Source organism: Notolabrus celidotus, chromosome 2, assembly GCF_009762535.1.
Source record: "Notolabrus celidotus isolate fNotCel1 chromosome 2, fNotCel1.pri, whole genome shotgun sequence".
NCBI classification, from domain to species: domain Eukaryota; kingdom Metazoa; phylum Chordata; class Actinopteri; order Labriformes; family Labridae; genus Notolabrus; species Notolabrus celidotus.
Genome location: NC_048273.1, coordinates 37,536,522 through 37,557,191, shown reverse-complemented (window position 1 = coordinate 37,557,191; position 20,670 = coordinate 37,536,522). Strand labels below are relative to the sequence as shown.

Sequence of the window (20,670 nt, the reverse complement as noted above, 5' to 3'; positions counted from 1 at the left end):
TCAAATTCAGCTTTGAGAAGAAAAAAGCGATCACTTCAAACTCTTTCACATTGATTTAACTTGCTTTTTCCTCTCTCTTCAAACTGCTTTCGTTTTAAAAAGTGCACACACCTTTCACACTGTCGATCTCTGGCTGCTTCCCGTGTGCTCCAGCAGACTCCAATAATACCGCGTGGCACTTGGAGACACAGAAACCTCAGGTCTGATCGAGGAGGGGCCTCCGGGTCAGATTTCCAGAGGAGTGCGACCCCTGAGCTGCCAGCGAGCGTCCTGTCTGTGCGCTGCGTGTACGCATGCGCCGATCTCCAACTGCAGCGACAACCCGCGAGGAACTGAAAAGTTCCATCCACATGATTTATAAGTCGACTGCTATACTGTGGGGCGGCCAAGTTATACCTCCCTACTATCTCAGCATCCTTCCCAGCAGTAGGAAAAAAAGGAGAAGCTAAACAAGCAAAAGTTTCCTCCGACTCACAAACAGTGGAGTCGACATGGATGAAAAGGAGCTGTTTGTGTGAATAAACTACCGGAAACCTTCTCCACACGGTAGAAGAATGATCACATAGCTAGCACTTTGGGTTGTTGTGTAGAAGAGGACACGAAGAAGAGCTCAGCTGGGGGAAAGTTTGGAGCTGAGCTGAGCTGGCTATGGCGCGGGACACAGGAGACCCCGGGATGGACAAAACTCCTAAAGTCAAACGACAAAGGAGGAAGAAAACCAAAGAGAACAAAACCAGGACCGTCCACGCAAACATACTGTATGACCACGCCAAAGGAGAGGAAAACCCAAACAGACACTATGCAAACAACAAGATTAAGACCACCAAGTACACGGTGCTGTCTTTCCTGCCAAAGAATCTCTTCGAGCAGTTCCATCGCTTCGCCAATGTTTACTTTGTCTTCATCGCTTTGCTGAATTTTGTTCCAGTTGTCAATGCGTTTCAGCCAGAACTTGCCCTGGCTCCTGTGGTCTTCATTTTGTCTGTCACTGCCATCAAAGACCTGTGGGAGGACTACAGGAGACACAGGTCGGATAAAGAGATCAATCACATGGACTGTCTGGTCTTCAGCAGGTAAGATGGGCCTGTCCAGCTGCAGCTCAATCCTTGTGTGTGTAGTTGTGTTCCTCACTGTGAGTCAGTGTACAAAGTGTCCTTCCAACATGCATCTTTAAAAGAATTCACATCAGATGGTGCACATTCTTCCACACTCTAAAACAAAACACTTTTTTCTGCCTTCCTTTCCAAACCTGGCAACCTGGCTTTCATGCAAAGTTCCAGCTGTCAGCCTCTGAGTCACATATTCAATCAACTAGGAATTAGCATTGGAAAAGTATTGAGGACAGTGATAGAATAGTACAGGGCTATAAACAAATTTCCCTTCCAGTTTGACTCACATCTCCAAAACCTCATGTCTAGTTTTGGTGGCACTAATGACATTAATCCTGTCCTTATCTTTTTAGGGGCATGTTGTGTTCTTCAGTTAAACAGATATTGTGTATCAATACACGGTTGTTGGATATAATCATTACCATTGCTTATGTAATGTAATGAAAGTTTCATATTGCGACACACCGTATTGTACTACAGTTATAATATCGTGTCACATTCAAGTCATATCACATGTTTCAGTTGTATGGGATTGTTCCATATTGTATCGTCTAAATCGGATTCCTATATTGTACTCATCGCACAGTATCTTAACTTATAGTGTCCTTTTGTGTTGCATCAGATTGTTTTATATCTTGTCATATCGCATATTACAATAGTATCATATCACGTTGTATCCAAGCAAGCCGGATGCTCCCCTGGTGGTGAAGCTTTCAGCAGAGTGTCTGCCCCCTGGTGGCTGGCTGCAGTATAGGTCAGAAAATCCAGTCAAACTTTAAAAAATAAATACACGTGGTACGAATGTTTCTCACATCCGTATGCTGTGGTGATATGTAGTTACTATTTGACTGTTTAGTGGTCAAGGCCTCTTTTTCCTGAAAAGTTTCTTTTTCGTTAGTTATTAGAGGTTAAAAAACGGGGTTTTACTTCCTGTTTACTTTGATTCACAGCCGCCGTAGAGGGAAGCTTCAAAGGACACACAGCTTCTTGTGACGTTAAGCTGTAGGGTGGAGCTTGTTACAGTGGCTTCACAGGCTCTGGCTGCACAATGGCTGCGCCCAGGAGCTGGATTTTTTGGCTTCAGAACCGTACAACGGGAAGAGGCGGAGCGACGCTGTCCATTTTTATTTACAGTCTATGGTTGTATCGTGTGGTATCATATCGTGTCATACACATAGTCTGTAAAAAATATGGACGTAGTATCCGTGACGTCACCCATCTGTTCCTGAGAGCTGTTTTGAAGCAAATCGACAGCAGCAGCCATATTGGTAATGCGGAACTCAACTAGGCAGAGTGTGACGTAGTGTGAGTCTCTTAGCCAATGGCTGTGTGTTCCCGACCGGGAGTCACGTCAGTCATGTCCTTATTTGGGCAAAACTCATAATCTTAATATCTTCTTAACCGTCACGTTAGAAAAAAATTCACCCCCCGTACAGTGTGTGCCATTAGAGAGATTAGCGTTGTAGGGCCAAGCCGTTTTTTGAACCAGGCTGTAAACATGTTTATTAATGCTGCAAAGATCGTCTTTTTCCCATTCATGTCTATGTGGTTTCCGGTGTTTCTGCAGCCAGCCTCAAGTGGATTTTCGATGTATTGCAGTTTATATCACTTCCGCATTGGCTTCATCGTTTGAGACCGGAGTTTGCCGCTTGGTTATACAGTATCGCATCCTATCGGGTCGTGTTGTATCACAGCATATCATATTGTATTGTATGCATCGACTGTATAAAATATGGACGTAGTATCCGTGACGTCACCCATCTGTTTCTGAACGCTGTTTTGAAGCCAGTCGGCGGTGGCAGCCATATTGCTTCTGTCAAGCCAGTGTGATGTAAAGAGGCGGAGTTTGAGCCTCCTAGCCAACAGCTACAGCTGTGCCTCTCATTGGAAGACTCGTAATCTCAATATCTTCGAAATTACCGCGCTAGAAAAAAATTCACCCCCCTCACAGTGAGAGCACATCGAGAAATTCACCCCCCTCACAGTGAGAGCACATCCAGGCTGTAAACATGTTTATTTCTGCTGTAAAGATCAGCTTTTTCCCATTCATGTGTATGTGACTTCAAGTACTTCCGGAGCCAGACTCAAGTGGATCCTTGATGAACTGCAGTTTTTAACACTTCCTCATTTGACTCATATTTTTAGACCGGAGGTTGCCGCTTGGTTGTATCATGTTGTATATTGTCGTATCGTATCTTATTGTGTTGTATCGTATGGTTTCCTGTTGTGTTGTAACATATGCTATTACCTTCATAGAGTATCGTATAGTATCATATATGGCATCGTATCGTGTCATTAAGTATCTATGGTATTATATTACAAGTGTTTCGGGTCATGTGTCACTTCATATCATTTCCTGGATTACCCGTTAAAGATCTGGCGATATGCAAGCACAATACACCAGAGTGCAACGTACTGTGATTTTTGTATTTATTTGATTATAAAAACACACTGCATAATTCAGTATAATCCAAGTAGATTACATTTCTTATGATACTAACACTTTTTAAGTCCTATTTTGATACCCAATTTTGAAACTTTACGTTTAGTATACCAAGAACTTCAAAACACTTGAGCTTAAAACATTTACATGATATTGATAGAAAAAACACAGCTGACATTTTGCTAGCTTCGATTAACATCACACTCTCTGCTAGCGCCACACTGTTATTGTTTATTATTTTCGCAGGATAATTAGCCTTTAAAGAAGTTGATTTGAGAGGGGGTCATTGGTTATGGTATTGGATTGTTGCACTGACAAGCTAAATCAGATACATGATACCACATTTAAAACAATTGGCCTATACTGTGACAGATTCAGAACAGCACTAGTATGATAGCCCTCATAACATCAGATACATCAGGAACATGAGTTATAACTACAGCTGCCAAACACATGTAGCAGATTAAGAATAGAACATCAAATTGTAGGAATTAGTTGTAGAAATACTTAAAGTAGTGGGTGTTTCATTCTGTACCTGAGTTAAATTACTTCACTTGCTCTGGTTGGAGTTTTAAAGCAGCCTCATTCAAAATAACGCTGAGGCCAAATATAGAAAAATAACAGTCTAGATCTTAGGTCACTAAGAAAATAGAAATCTCTGCCTCTTAAATTTGGTCCTGTTTTTAGAGAATCAATACAGTATCACAAACATTACATTGCAATGCTAAAACGTATCCTCACTTACACAAAAAAGAACATTTTCAGGCCTCAGAGTTAAACCTGGCCAACACATGAGGAATATATCACACGTGAATCCAAAAAGTCCTGCAGACCTCCAGTTTGCTGCCCACTTTTCTGTCACCGAGGTGTGAGAGTGCTTTAAATCCAGATGTTGTCTCAGAGCCGTCATTGTTAGTGATGAGTCAGTGTGTTACCTGTTTCTCTCCCAGGCTTTCTCCAATGCTAACTCTCTTCCTGAGTCCTGTGTGTGTGTGTGTGTGCGTGTGTGTGTGTTTGTGTGTGCAGAGTGTTATTGCTAATGAAAAGCAGCACTGTGGTTCATGTACAGAGCATAATTCATGGTAAATCAAAAGGCTCAGTGTTTAGTGGCTGCAGTTTCAGCTTGACTCAAGTTGTTCGGTCAAGGTTGGACATAATTGAGTTTTCTTCTGCTGGGGCAATATTGTGCAAAACACCCTTTTTTTTCACAACCTGGAAACCACTCACATGACTACTAGAGATTTTAAGATAGTCTTTTTTCCTTTCATACTGATGTCTGAGCTTGAGTTTGTGAATTAGTCGATGCTAAATATACTGTAACAATCCGTTTTACTATCATTTCCAAATGTGAAATATTGCATAACCCCCCAGCCCCCTGAAAGAGGATTTAGACACAAGCTAAGCTAACATAAGTGACAGCTTGACTTGCAGTCCCTTTGGAGATGTTGTTTCCCTTCAAGCAACAAACAACCACAGATTTGTAATTGCTTATCCAGTGCTGCTCTTTCTAACCTTACAGTCTCTGCTCGTACTTGACTGCTTTTGATAACTATTGTCACATGGTGCATCAACTAAAATCAGTTCTTCTTTGCCGTCTTAATACAGTATCTGCAGGAAGTAACCATATTACATCCATCGGGTAGTTAAGTGCAACTTCCTGTCCAGGCTACTGTTTTGGGTCCGTTCAGTAAAACTGCTTTTCAGAACTGTTCCTCTGCTTTCTCTGCCCTGTCTTGTTCTTCCTCTCCCCTCTCTCCCCTCATGATATCTGGGGAGAAGGGGGAGGTAGAGCATACAGCTTGAACTATCAGGGGTGAACTCTAGTCCAAACTAGGGATGACCACAATTAATCGATTATCGATTAATTGATTGTTAAGAACTTACTCGAAACACACATTTTTGTTATCAATTTTCCGTCACGTGGAACAAACATCATGTGGTCTCATATTTGGTTCAGCTATCAGGGAGGTGTTTTAAGTTTAAAGCATGTTTCATGTGAATCAGCTGTTAAAGGTGTTGCGCACAGCGGAGACGCTCAGCTGGCGGCTGCGGCTGTGCGTCAGGTCTCCACGTGCGCTTTTTAAAAGAGGATCAATACAAAACTGCTGCCAACAACAACACGGACACAAAGGTTGACAGCTTTAAACAGGACATTTCCCACCTTTGGATACAAAGGCAACAGACAGGTGGGAAATTCTGGTACGCTACGTTTGCAGAGCAGCAACATCAGAGCCGTCTGAGCTTTTCTCCAGCGGGACTGATTGTGACCCGGTTGCGCTCCCGGCTGACACCTGACCGAATACACATGTTTATTTTTCTCAATAAGAACGAGTAGACAGAAAACTGGACTCTGTGAGTCTTGTACTTTTCTGTTAGTATTATGAGCCTTCACTTTATAAGATTATGTCCTCGTTGAATATTTTAATGAGCCTGATCGTTGATATTCTGCGTGTGAAACGTGTGCCCGTATTCAATCCTGTCAGTTATTTGCATTTTGTTGCTGTAGAAAATACAATTTTGGGGGAAAACAACGTATTTGGCATTGTTTTTGACGTAAGAATAATAATGTTTTTTTTATCAATTAATCGATATTTGATCGTTAACATTTCCAAAAATCGATCACGGAAAATACTTAAAATGTACATCCCTAGTCCAAACAAACTCCTGCTCTCCCTGTCTTCTATCCAACATAACTCTATATATTCTTTTCACTGTTGTTTTTTCTCTCTCTTCTCTTCTCCCTTCCCTCGTTAAAGTAGGGGATTAAGGGGAGGTAGAGCGTACAGCCAAAATAATTCCCGCCCTCCTTGTTTTCGCCTAAAATCTCTCTACATAACTCTTTTCTCTCTTTCTTCTCTCCTCTCTTCCTTCATTAATGGGGGGAGAAGGGGGAGGGAGAGCATACAGCCAATCCTGGCAGAGATGAGCTCTACACCAACAAGTAGGGCCCTATGATTTTCCATGTTCACGCAATTGGCCAATAAAAACGGAATCTACTGTTAAACGTGGAATATCGTGGAAATTGACATAATGTGATTGAAATGCTGTCACCATGAGGAGAAGGAACGTTTGTCTGGGGAAGTACTTCCGGGGACCGCTCATTCGTGGCACCACCTGTGCATCTCCTCACAAACACTCATCCGCCCCCTCCCCAAATAAACATGTCGAAGCGGCCACCGGAAACTAGGGATGGGAATTTACTGTAATCCTTGTAATCGATTACTCGAATTTCCTAATGAGCGATTACTCGAGTACCACGCGATTTAGTATTACGCTATTCCACTCTCGTAGTTGTTGTTCTCTGTGATGGTAGCTTGTACTCCTGCTGGACTAACGTGATCAGCTCTTTGAAGCCTTCTCCTTCCACAAAACTTAATGGAAGCATATCTCCAGTTACCATTTTGGTTATTATCAGGCTAATCTTCTTTTGTCACAACGACGTGTGCTAACAGGGCAAGCAAAAGACGTGACGCAAGACTGCCTGTTATCTGTCTCTGCTGTTTTCTCCTTGTGCTTTAAGTGCATGTGGTTAATCATCAAACTAGTATTTATATGGTATGTAAGTTTAACGCCACATATCTTGCACTGCTCATTAACTTCATCGTTTTTTCAAAGTACTTCCAGACATTACTTTTTTTAAAGGTGACATATCATGCAAAATTGACTTTTTAATGGTTCTCTACCTGAAATATGTGACCCTGGCATGTCTACAAACCCCCCGAGAATGAAAAAAATCCATTCTGCCCCTGTTCTGATTTCTCCACCTTTCTGTAAATGTGTGTGAAACGAGCCGTTTCAGACTTCAGTGTTTTTGTTACGTCACAACGCCATCCGGTCTGTAACAGGAAGTCAGAGCTCGGAGCTTTTTCAGCCCATAGACTGTATAAAATACAACTCAACCCCTCCTCTGTTTTTCATTCCCTGCACACATGTGTGCTAACAAGGAGCTTAGGAGGGAGGCATGCTAGTTGTAGGCTGTCTTAATAAACACAAAGGTCGGTTTTACTCCCCACGTCTGCAGATTTGAAGATCTAGTGGATGATTTTTATTTTTCATGGAAAAGTGCTAGCGCTAGTTAGCATAGCCACATAGCTACATGTTCGTAGCTGTGTACCAAGACACACGTCTACATACTGATAAATAAAACAACAAGAAACACTAAATCTGTGACCAATGGTTCAGAAAGGTCCTGCTGCAGGCGCCTCTCCATCAGGATCAGATTCTGGATCAGATTCAGAGGGTCGAAGTAACGTGATCTCTGAGCAGCCGTGTATATTCAGCCAACATGTAAACATTTGATCAACGTGCTGGACAGCCGAGGGCACGTCCACTTCCTGAGGGGGCGTGGTCAGAGGGAAAACAGACTGTTCTGAGGAGGACTGAAGAAGAGGGTTTTTCAGGCAGACCAAAATCTGATTTCAAAGTGTTTTTTTGAGCATAAACTTTAAAGACATGTTTTGGGGACCTCTTAGACCAATATATATTTTGATGAAAAAACATGATATGCCACCTTTAACTGACATGTCTCAGGTGTCACAGATGGTTCTGTGTTTGTTGTGCTTTCTCTTTCAGTTGAATAACGTGTTCCTAAAGTGTTGCCGTAGCTGCTGTAAAACAGCTGTTTTTGCTGAAATCTGTCTCAGTGTGTTCTAACGCTGAAGCCATGGCCGGAGAAGTCATATGTTTATATCCAGTGAATTATTTTCCTACCTAGTATATTCAGTTAGGCGAAAACATAAAGCACATGGTCACACATGTAACGCTGTATGAGTTCGAGTTATGTTGCCATGTGCGCGAGTAACAAAATGCTACTCCAATAATGGGGTCAACTGCGAGTACTCCAGTACTCCAGTAATCTTACCCATCCCTACTGGAAACACCGGCTAAGTCTACAAAAACACTACGAAACTCATCTCTTACTCCAAAACACAGAGCTGAACAGTTCCCAAAGGACTCCTATGTGTCAGGAGACAAGCTTTTTTTCAAATTCTGCCAACATACTGTTGACTGGAAACGTAAAGATACATGATGACCACTTGTCGTCCAAAAGCCATGTGAAAATCACTGTGCTGCTAATGCTAGCCAGGCCAACCTGCACTCACTTTTTGCATTTCATTAACGGACATTCTATTCACTGACACAAAAAGCACACACTCTATGGTGGTAAGTGTAAAGGGTAAAAAACAGAATTCTAAGAAATTTAAAGGTGACATATCACGCTTTTTTCATCAATATATCTTGGTCTAAGAGGTCCCCAAAACATGTCTTTAAAGTTTATGCTCAAAAAACATTTTGAAATCAGATTTTGGCATGCCTGAAAACCCTCTTCTTCAGTCCTCCTCAGAACAGTCTGTTTTCTCTCTGACCACGCCCCCTCAGGAAGTGGATGTGCCTCGGCTCACCAGCACATTGATCTAATGTTTACATGTTGGCTGAATATACACGGCTGCTCACAGACCCACGTTACTTCAACCCTCTGAATCTGATCCTGACGGAGAGGCGCCTGCAGCAGGACCTTTCTGAACCATTGGTCATAGATTTAGTGTTTCTCGTTGTTTTATTTATCAGTATGTCGACGTGTGTCTTGGTACACAGCTACGAACATGTAGCTATGTGGCTATGCTAACTAGCGCTAGCACTTATCCATGATAAATAAAAATCATCCACTAGATCTTCAAATCTGCAGACGTGGGGAGTAAAACCGACCTCTGCCAGAAAGGCAGCAGGACCTTTTATGAAGGATTGGTCACAGATTTTGATTTTCTTGTTGTTTTATTTGTCAGTATGTAGATGTGTGTCTTGCTACACAGCTACAGCTACGACATGTAGCTATGTAGCTATGCTAACTAGCGCTAGCACTTATCCATGAAAAATAAAAATCATCCACTCGATCTTCTAATCTGCAGACGTGGGGAGTAAAACCGACCTTTGTGTTTATTAAGACAGCCTACAACTAGCATGCCTCCCTCCTAAGCTCCTTGTTAGCACACATTTGTGCAGGTAATGAAAAACGGAGGAGGGATTCAGTATTATTTTATACAGTCTATGGGCTGAACAAGCTCCGAGCTCTGACTCTGTGACAGACCGGATATTGTTGTTATGTAACAAAAACATGGAAGTCTGAAACGGCTCGTTTCACACACATTTACAGAAAGGTGGAGAAATCAGAACAGGGGCAGAATGGATTTTTTTCATTCTCAGGGGGTTTGTAGACATGCCAGGGAAACATATTTCAGGTAGAGAACCATTAAAAAGTCAATTTTGCATGATATGTCACCTTTAAATGGAAAAAACAGAATTTTGAATAAAATAAAACAGATTTCATCGGGCCCTACACAAGCTTCTTGCCCTTCCCTCTGTGTCCCTAACATCTCTCTACAGACTCCTCCCTTCATGTCTGTACTTCTCTTTCCAGTCTTCATTTAGCTCCAGCTAACTGTTGAACCTCCTCGAGGTGTTGTGGGCCCAACTGGACAAAACAGCAGTACAGGGAGGTGTCAGCTTGATAACCCTGCTGATTTACTGTCTCTCTTTGCTCATCTATCATCATGCTTAGGTTGTGGGGGACATTCAGGGTCACATGGAAGGTTATGCAGAGCATAAATATTGTGATGAGGACGTGATGAGATGGGATCTTCGCTGATTGATTTCCCTTTTCTTTAGCGCATAAATACCTTATACGTATTCATAATAAGATGAAGCATGTTTGATTTCTAATGGTGTAGATGCAGTAACCTGACAGCACATTAAAGGTTGTTGCATAATCCATGACAGTGTTATTTATTTTTATTCTCAAGGGTGAAATAGTATCTTAAAGTTTCTCTTACTGTCTGTCTTTGGAGACTTTTTTCAGCAGCAGGTGATCCATATCGACACAGTTAACACAATAAATCTCATTCTGACACAAATATTTTTCACAAAGCAAAACACAAGAAGCTTTTATTATGATACAGGAAACCCTCTTATTTAATCAAACATGCTAATATTTACAGAGTCTGATAGATGGAAGCAGCCACATGCTGGTGGGTGTTTCTTCACATTTATCATGATTTACCTCCTTAGTTTAGATCCTGGAGAAACTACAGAGACATACCCCGTCAAACCAGGCCCCTATGCTAACACAGTTACTTTACTGGAATGTAAATACTTCCATCTTAATCTGCGTTACACAGTAGTGCAAAAAAACATCCGTTATCCACTGTGCTGACTGGAACTGATCTGGACTCCGGGTCACTGAACGCCCAGTTTGACCACAACAGCCTAAGATGATGCATTCTTTCATAACTGGATAATTCATTACTGACGTGTGTGAGGGCCTTTCTTTTTCCTCGGCTCTCGTTACTGAAGTAACTATGTGGGCATGCAATAGATAAGAAGGTCAATTTCACATCTAAGCAGCACTGGACTGCACTAATAATCCTTTTTATTCATGCACTCTGTCCTTATTTCACCTTTTCTCAGAATATTCCCCGTGGGTTTTGGAGGACATTAAGAAAAACAACCAGTCGTGTATCAAACTTGTATATAAAGCATTCTTTAAACAAATTAGTGTAATGGAAAAACTTTGTAAGCAACTGAAAAAGAAAAAAAGTCAACGCAACATCAACATTTTTTTGGATTGAAAATAAAAGACGTGCAGTAAGGATAATGCAACACTTATAATATATAATACAATACAAATACAATGACTAATTCTACATAAACTAGTAAAACAAAATAAGACAGCTTACAAATAATCAGTCAGGAATAAAAAAATCTGTCTTGATGAAGTCTGAATAATTGCTACTGCTTTCCTATTTTATCTTGCTATTATAAAGTTTGTTTTTGGCAGTTTAAATAACAAAATAATTCAAAGTAGCCTGAACACTCGCCTGCAAACACTGAATGCTTGGTTTTTTTTTTTTACTATTTAAGTTTTTCTTGAACTTTTCAAAGGCTTGGTACATGGCCGGGCTTGGATGTTTTTCTTCATTTGAAAAGTCTTCCGTCTTGCCACACTACCCATATCTGAAACACATGAAGAATAGGAGAGATGTTGTCACATGTAGTACACAGACAGTACTAGTCAGAAATCCCTGCAGCTCCTTTAATGTTGCTGTAGGCCTCTTGGAAGCCTCCCTGACCAGTCTTCTTCTTCTGGTCTTTTCATCAGTTTTGGAGGGATGTCCAGTTCTTGGTAATGTCACTGTTGTTCCATATTTTCTCCACTTGATGATGACCGTCTTCACTGTGGTCCATGGTATATCTAATGCCTTGGAACATGTTTGTTCCCTTCTCCTGACTGATACCTTTAAACAATGAGATCCCTCTGATACTTTGGAAGCTCTCTGTGGACCAGGACTTCTGCTGTAAGATGTAACTGAGGAGATGTGATGAAAATCCTCCTCGAACAGCTGATCTTTATTGGGATTAATCAAAGTCACTTTAAATTATGACAGGTGGATACTGACTACTATCTGCCATGAGCTTGAATGTGATTGGTTAATTCTGAACACAGCCACATCCCCAGTTATAAAGGGGTGTGTACACTTATGCAACCACATTATTTTATTTTTTTATTTTTTATTCTTCTCTTCTTCTTAAAATATTTTTAAAAATGTTGTTGAATTGTTCACGTTATAGGTCACATTAAAGGTGGAAAAAGTTCTGACATGACTTATCCTGGTCTCATGTTTTTTACAACACAAAACCTGGCATTTTAACAGGAGTGTGTAGACTTTTGATATCCACTGTACATCATATAGACATGTTGCTGAGGTATACAGTATTGCAGGTTCCCACTTGGGGGAGGCAAAACAAGAATCCTAGTGGGGGTCATTATCTATCATTATGTAGTCCCAAAACCTGTCCCAAGGGGTCAGATTTTTTAACATTTTGATAAATATGTTGTATTGAAATGAAATGTAAAGGTATGTAACGTTGGCGCAAATTCATCCCAAAACAGTTAGTTGACTAATTGAAAGTAGAAAAGGAATTATTTGCAGCTGAAAAATGCAAAGTCTGCTGTATTACTGATAGGGGTGCAACGGATCAAAGAACTCACGGTTCGGATCGTATCACGGATTTGAGTCACGGATCGGATCATTTTTCGGATCAACAAAAAAAAAAAAAAAAAGAAAGAAGACAAGACAAATACAACTTTGTCCCTCTATTTATTTTGTAAAACACTTTGCCCATTAAATAAAAACAACATTCAACTCAAAATGTACTGCATGTGCAAAGCACCCTATCTGTGGGCCCAGTCCTGCCTCATTCACTGCATTTCATGGCATGGCAAGTGAAGGAGCAGAGGAACTTCAATTCACTCTATTCTTCTTTCAATCGCTGATTTTCACCGTCCACTTTTCTTTGAGCAGCAAACTGTGAACACACCGTTTTATTCTAGGGTCCTACAGTTGGCAAAGTGCCAACATGCAAACTGCTCCATAAACCAAAGTGAAAGTTAAAAATTGCACTTGTAGCAGTGGACTCTAAGTGACCCAGTAACAGGCTGTCTGCGTATCGTTGACATGGAGAAAAAAATCCCGGTAAACACGCGGTGACCCGACCAAAACACAGAGTGAAGGAATAACAGTTCGGGGGCCACAAATAGGCGGCCGGATGCGGCCCGTGGGCAGCGTATTGACGGCCCGCGGGCCGCGTATTGACGGCCTCTGTTCTAGTGGGTGCGCGACGGAATTTCATAACGTGGCTCAAGCACATTCAGCATTCACTGTATTTTACAGGGAAACCCAAAATGCTCCCATACATGTGACTTCCAAGATGCAGGAGGGTTATAATGTTCATCTCCTCCTTCACTTGCCATGACTACCGCTGCGCTTGACGAGTGAGTTGACGCGCAACCTTTTTTTTTCATCAACCGATCCGCGGACCACGTCCGTGCCGAACCGTGGAGAGGCATCCGTACGGATCACGGATCAACGATGATCCGTTGCACCACTAATTACTGACCGGAGATAGACCCATTAATCTGGCTGGTTAATGGCATTTTGAAATAATCTGCATCAGCTGATGTCTGCAGACACTGCAGGCAGCAAGTTAGTGTTTCCTCCAGTTACTTGATGGATGGTTTGTGAGCAGGCTGTGCAAAACGAGGGGGAATAAAGTTTGTATTTCTAATGTGCTCTTATCCAATAGATTGGTTATTGGCTTGTTACTGAGTCTGTCAACAAACATGAAGAAACATATGAAGATATGCCCTGGGACAGTTTATTTAACTCTAATGCCACTGTTTGCTTAAATGTCGTCAGTCTAGGGATGGGCAATGATTTTCTAATATTTAATTATTCGTTCACTTGGTTAAAAAATCGAAGAGTTACTGCGAATATTTTCTCATTTTGAAAGTACAATTTTTCATCGTTTTAGGTTGTAATACAGTATTCCCTCCAGGTGGTGGCTACAGAGCGTCTTAAAGCTGTTTGCTAACCGCATTATATAACAGAAGAAGAAGAATGCTAACTGCATTAAATCGCAAAAGAAGAAGAAAACATTTGGGACAGTCGCAGTGATTTTCTCCATTTCTGAATCTCACTACTACACGTGTATTTCCAGAGACTGAGCATGGCTATAAAATCAAATAATCGTCAAATAGATGCCAATGATTATCGAATAGTATCTTGGCTTGAAATGCCCATCCCTACCTCAGTCACCTTCATCTCTTCTATATGATTGCATGACGTCTCATCTTAAACGACAGCAGATCTATCTAAAACAGTTACTGGCTGATGTTTAATACAGATTCTATTATGAGAATAATGCAGTTTAATGTTGCTACTGACATAAACATCAGTCATATTCTTAAATCTAGAGCATAACCCAATGTTTTTTTCCTTTTCATGAATTAATTAGAAATCCATCTAGTACACATTGCTGGCTCATAAAACCTTGTATCCTTTGTGTAATGTGCATGGAATAATGGAATAATAAATGACTTGTTTCTCATTTGTTATCATTACATTTTTGTATTTTATCAAATGCAAAACAACAACAACAACATCATTTCGGCCTGGCTGTAAATCTGACCCATGTATTAGCTCCTCAAACTTCACATGAAGACGACTTTGTCTGCAGAAGAAATCAGAGTGATTTATCAAACAATCATGCTCTCTCGCTTTGGAAGTCTTTTCTTCATCCTCGGGCGTTTGATTCATTCTCAGACGTTAGACAACAGAAGACAAAAGAGAAAATGCTTCAAACATCAGTTCCCAGTTTGTCATTGTCCTCCTTGAATTTTTCTCTCTCTTCTCTCTGTTTGTCTGGAGTTTGACGTGCGTGGAAAAAGTTTGATTTTCATGTGGGCACCACGTGCCGCTCAGCAGCAACATTCAAGGAAATTTTGATATACTTGGATGTGAGTCATTAATGCCATGGGGGCTGTTATGAATAAATAACTGTTTCTCTCTTTCTTCACTGTTGTTTACAGCTCGGGGGTTTGCATTATTTAATACAGTTGTTAACAGGAAAATCACATTGTTCACAAATGAAGCCTGGTTCCCATTAGTGAAGGGTTCTGCACATTAATGGTTGGAGTCAATTAATGATTGGAGGAGTGAAATCATGTATATTATCTCAATGTAATGCCATAATCTGTTGTTCTTGCGAAGCACTTTGTTACTTGTATGGAAAAGTGCTATACAAATAAAGGTTTTATTATTATTATAATCTGAGCTACAGTTAGACTATGGATTAAAAACAGAACTCTGGTGAGAATGACTCCAAACAAGGAGAATGTTGTCTCATAGATTTGAGTCTTTCATTGTGGAGTTCTGTTTGTCTATCAGTGATCCTATCAGTGCACATATTTTATTATTTACAATGGTGGCTTTTATTTAGTCCAAAGGTTCCCAAACTTTGCCATGCCACAGACTCTCATATAGCATCCGCCCCCGGCAGAGACGCTCTCATCAAAATGTCTTAAAATATCCAATATTGAACCCTCTTAGAACATGTCCTTGTTTTTATTAACATTTACTTATTTTTTGCCGTAAACAACGTCTTCAACGACTTCCAGCTAAGACTTCCTTTTCCATGCATCCCTACTCCAGATGATCTGTGTTTATGTTCTCAATATGCAAACATAAGCAATTGTTTTATTACAGAACATTTAATATGGAGAAAAAAAGGTTTGGATTATTAGGAAATGATCGCAGTGAACTTTGACTCCATTGTTTATAATACACTCAGCACTGTCTGCTGCACATGTAGCAGAGAATCACTGAAGAGCAAGGGAAGGTTTGCACTTGTACTTTGTGTTGCTAGACAAACATACTTTTAATACTAGACTCATTTTTATTTCTAAAGCACATTTCATACATTCAAGGATGCAGCCAGAAGTGCTTCACAAAAAAACCTAACGAATGAAAAACAACTTAAAAATAAAAATAAAATCATTACAATAAAATCTATCAAATAAAATCAGGAAAAAATATAATCATTACAATAAAATGAATCAAATAAAATCAGGAACAATAGAATCAGGAAAAATAGAATCAGGAAAAATAAAATCTATCAAATAAAATCAAGAAAAAATAAAATCCTTACAATAAAATCTATCAAATAAAATCAGGAAAAAATAAAATCATTACAATAAAATTAATCAAATAAAATCAGCTAAAATAAAACCATAACAATAAAATTAATAAAATAAAATCAGGAAAAAATAAAATCATTACAATAAAATCTATCAAATAAAATCAGGAAATAATTAAATCATTACAATAAAATCTATCAAATAAATCAGACAAATAAAAGAAGAATAAATTAAACCATTACATAAAATCAGAAAATGAAATCAGAAAAATAAAATAAAATCAATATACCAAAATAATAAAATAAAATCAGACAAATACCACAGAAATAAAATAAAATGAAAATAACATAAAATTAATTATAAATCATTACAATAAAATGAAATCAGTTGCATATTACAAAAATTTAATTAAATCATTACAATAACATTTTTTTAAAAAGCAGACACATATCAGAACAACAATAAAATCAGTTATACAATCTGGTAAGTGAGAGTAAATAAGATGAAAATAACAGAACACAAGATAGATTAAAATTAAAAATAAAATGATGTTAAAGGAATGGTAATAATGCAGTCCAAGGCTTAAAAGAAATTCCTCCACATTAAAACTAGATTAGAAAGGTAAGTCTTTAGTTTCCTCTTTAAAACAGTAATACAGTAATAAGTTTAAGAAAACAGCTTCCTCTGAACCTGTGCATCATCATGTTAATTAAAAATAATCATAAAAAAATTCTTGAATCTCAAAAATTGACTGTACTGGAAGCTATATCAGCAGTCTGTGTAAGTCCCAAATCTCATCCAACACATTCTCAGTCTGTGTAGAATCCAATGAAGAGGTTTGTGTTCCTCCTAAAGTGCATTCTGGACATTATGAAGTACTTTGTTGGACGTTTGGAGCTTTTCTCTAAGAGGAAAATCTCTGCCTCTGCAAAATTTGAAACTTGGTCACTCCAGCTTTAGCATCCCTTTTACTGCCTGCCACTCTCATTCATAACGTATCCACTGCCCCGTCCAGATTTATGGGAGTGCAGCTGAAGTTTCTGTTTATAGAACCAACAATTATTGAAAACAATGGCTCACAGCAGCTGTTTGCCCTCTTGTTGTTCTGGCAGAGCGGAGAGACGTTATGTGGAGAAGTACTGGAAGGAGGTGCGGGTGGGAGATTTCATCAGGCTGCGATGTAACGAGATCCTCCCCGCTGACGTTCTGCTGCTGAGCACCAGTGACCCCGACCGCCTGTGCCACATCGAGACCGCCACACTGGACGGAGAGACCAACCTCAAGCAGAGGCAGGTCGTCCGCAGCTTCTTCGACCTGGTGAGATGGCCTCTCTTATGTTTCTTGCCAGTGGAGTTATCATTTAGTCGACATCACACCTGTTGATATGATTCTGTGTCATTGTGTCAGAGTTAGTTCTTCTAAGAAGGAGAAATGTTTCAATGAATTTTAGAACCACTCAGTAACTCAATAATACAGTTGTTCTTTGTGCAGCTCATGGTTGTGCTGTAATATAAAAAGTCAAAGATTTGGTTGACTTTCACAGTTTTAGATTCTTTATAATTAACATACTCAGCATGTTGTCCAAGGTTTTCAAACTGACATGTATGACATGTTCTGACATGTACTGTGGCTGTTCACATACAACCTGCCCCAACCTGATACTGTACTTAAGGTGGGGTGGGGGTGATCTGTTGCAAATATTGAAATAAGGGCTATGAAACATTACATTTTTTTAATTGCAATTAATCACTGAATTTCAATAGTTAATCATGATTAATCACATTTTAATCACATATTTAAAATTAAATTATTTTGCATATCAAAAATATTTTTAAGTCAATTTTAAAAATGTAACGCAAGTCTTGCGGGTGTCTTAATTTGAGAGTCAAATATGTGAAATTAAATGTATTTTATAATCTTGATTTTTAGTTGTTTTACTCAAATAAATGCTGCACTGCTGCACCAATGTGGTCTGAAACCAAGACTCAGAGGGAGGAGACAGCTTCAAAGTGCTCATGCTGTGAAATACAGAAGTGTGTATTTATACTATAGATATTTTTAAAGGATAACAGTGTTACACTTTAAGACACAATACACAGTACATAATCACCAATCAGTGTCAATATGGTGTGCAGTTATTCTGAGATAACTTAGATTACTCACTGACGTCCAGGGATCCCTGCAGAATGTGACAACATCTACACTTCTCAGGAGCTCCACCTTGTGATGTAGTCGCCCACTGACATCCGTCTGAATAGCTGCACCTGTATGCTTAGCTCATAGCTGGTAGCTCAACTGGAAGTACTTTGATGATATTTTAGTTCTGTTTGACACAAAGTGCAGATTACTTTTGATTAATCAACTGAGCAGCCTCTGAGTGTATGTGTTTATGTGCCATAAAATATGCATTTTAAACGTGCAGCCATGTCATAATTTTCCGTCATGGCGGCAGCAGGAGTATCAGCCTGACTATGGTGCAAAAAAGGTACACAATTAAAAAAGAATTAATAAGTTATTTTTGGACCTTAATCAGATCATGATTGACATGTTAAATCTGACGGCTGTAATTGAAATACATTATCCTAGTTATATTGTATTATGACATTTATCTATCAATTATATGATAAGATGACTGAGTGATCAGGTGACTATTTCATTGAAAGCAGATACAGAAAAGAAAAGAGAAATATTAAAAAGGTAGACAATAAATAAAGGCAGCATGCTCAGGTATCATCTATGTGTGGGAAACACTGGCCTCTGCACCTCAGGTCACAATGATACACTTTAAACCTTTAAACACTTTGCTAGGTATGCTTTTCATAATGCTACATTTTGCCTCCTTGCATTCTCTCTCCTGGACACCCACAAACCTTTTCTGCTCTGTTATTATTTAGGATGCTCAAATACCTGTTTATGTGAAGATTACACAAACAAACTGCATTAGATATGAATTGGCCCGCTAACCTTATAAAGCATTAAAGCTTGGGTTGGTAGTCTCGGAAAACTAGCATGAATTTGAATGTAGCATTTCCTCAGGACTCCGTCTAACCCCTCCCCCCTTCTCCTCGGAGCTCCTCTGAAATGATGTCCCCCGCTCACATGCACGAGCGTTGTGACTTGTGACCATATGATGGTGACTGATTCAAAACCGGTCATTATCATAGTGAAAGTTAAAAACACAAACAAACATGGCTATTGTTAGTGCTCCCAGCTGTCATGCTAGCATTATCCAGTTGTACTGGTGACACGATATCAGGAGAAAAGTTATAACACATATAAAACTGTAACAACTCTACTGTTTGTTAGACGTGTTCAGTTTAGATGCTCTTAATTCCTACAGTGTTGACGGTCAGTGAAGGCATCAGGAGAGGTGTAGAGTGTGTGAGCGGGAGAGAGGAGAGACAAGAAGAGAAGTTCTTCATTCATTCAAACATTGATTGTTGTTTTGTTGGTTGGCGTGATAACGGCCGACAGTGACCGGTTATGAAAAATCAACGTGTTCACATCTACATTTTCTGTAGGACTTACTAAATGTCATTAATTCTTCTGCTTGTCAGAGCCCCGTGGTGAGAGCTTTTTAGACTCTGATCCGGACTACAGTCCTGAGCAAAGCACCTCATCGGGTCAGAGGGGACAGGCCTGAGGACGAGCGAGGGGGGCAGTCAGTAGAGTCAGGGGAAGCAGAGGCAGGGGACTCAGAGTGCACGCTGAGGAAATGTACGCGCAGGAGGAGGGCAGAGTGGCTTGACGGGATTTGATTGGTTTAAAATTTGGGGACCTAAAAAACGCTGATTGGTTGGTGTTCTCCCAGGTTTACTCCAGCTGTAGATAGCAGCTTTTCTTCGCTCTTTTTTAAGAACACATTATGTATTGATTGCCATCAGGACATAAAGATCATTTTAACCAGTATAACAAAAAGTGGATCTAAATCTGATTACCAACCCCAGCTTTAAAGCAGTGAAATAACTCTAAATACATTTACTGTTTCTGTTAAAACTGTGTCATGAACATGTTCATTAAGTACATCATTGTTTTGTGATGCTGTATGATTGTATTCATTTTGGTTCAGCTGTGTTTCTGATATCTTGTCTCTCCTTGTTATCATTCAGAAATCAGAAATCCGACATACTTTATTTATCCCGGAGAGGGAAATTACAGAGCTCTTATACACGGTATGAAAACAAAAGTCAAAATATGAATAAAAGAAGGAGTAAAATAAGATATAAATATGAATAAGATCAAATAAAATAAAGATCAAATCAAATCAAATCATACTAAAGTATACACAAAGCTCAGAATAGTTAGTTACAAGGAGTAACTGGCTAGAGTATTGGTTGTCTGAAATCTTACTGCTGTGTACTGATCCTCTGTTTGTTGTCTGTTTGTAGGATTGTGATTTCGACCCCTTAAAGTACTCCAGCATTATTGAATGTGAGAAGCCCAACAACGACCTGAACAGATTCAGAGGCTACATGTGAGTACTCTCTCTCTCTCTCTCTCTCTCTCTCTCTCTCTCTCTCTCTCTCTCTCTCTCTCTCCCTCTCTCTCTCTCTCTCTCTGTGGTTTAAGGCCGTCCTCTATGTGCCTGT

General features: G+C 39.7%; 1 protein-coding gene across 1 annotated transcript in view; it reads left to right on the top strand.

The window, feature by feature from the left end:
• Positions 1-323: 323 nt before the first annotated feature.
• Positions 324-20,670, top strand: part of atp10a (ATPase phospholipid transporting 10A) — a 95,757-nt gene continuing 75,410 nt past the window's right edge. The window contains exons 1-3 of the mRNA XM_034709312.1: positions 324-1,073; positions 17,194-17,398; positions 20,470-20,555. Coding sequence (XP_034565203.1) covers positions 649-1,073; positions 17,194-17,398; positions 20,470-20,555 — 716 coding nt within the window. The 5' untranslated portion in view covers positions 324-648. The remainder of the gene's footprint in view (positions 1,074-17,193; positions 17,399-20,469; positions 20,556-20,670) is intronic.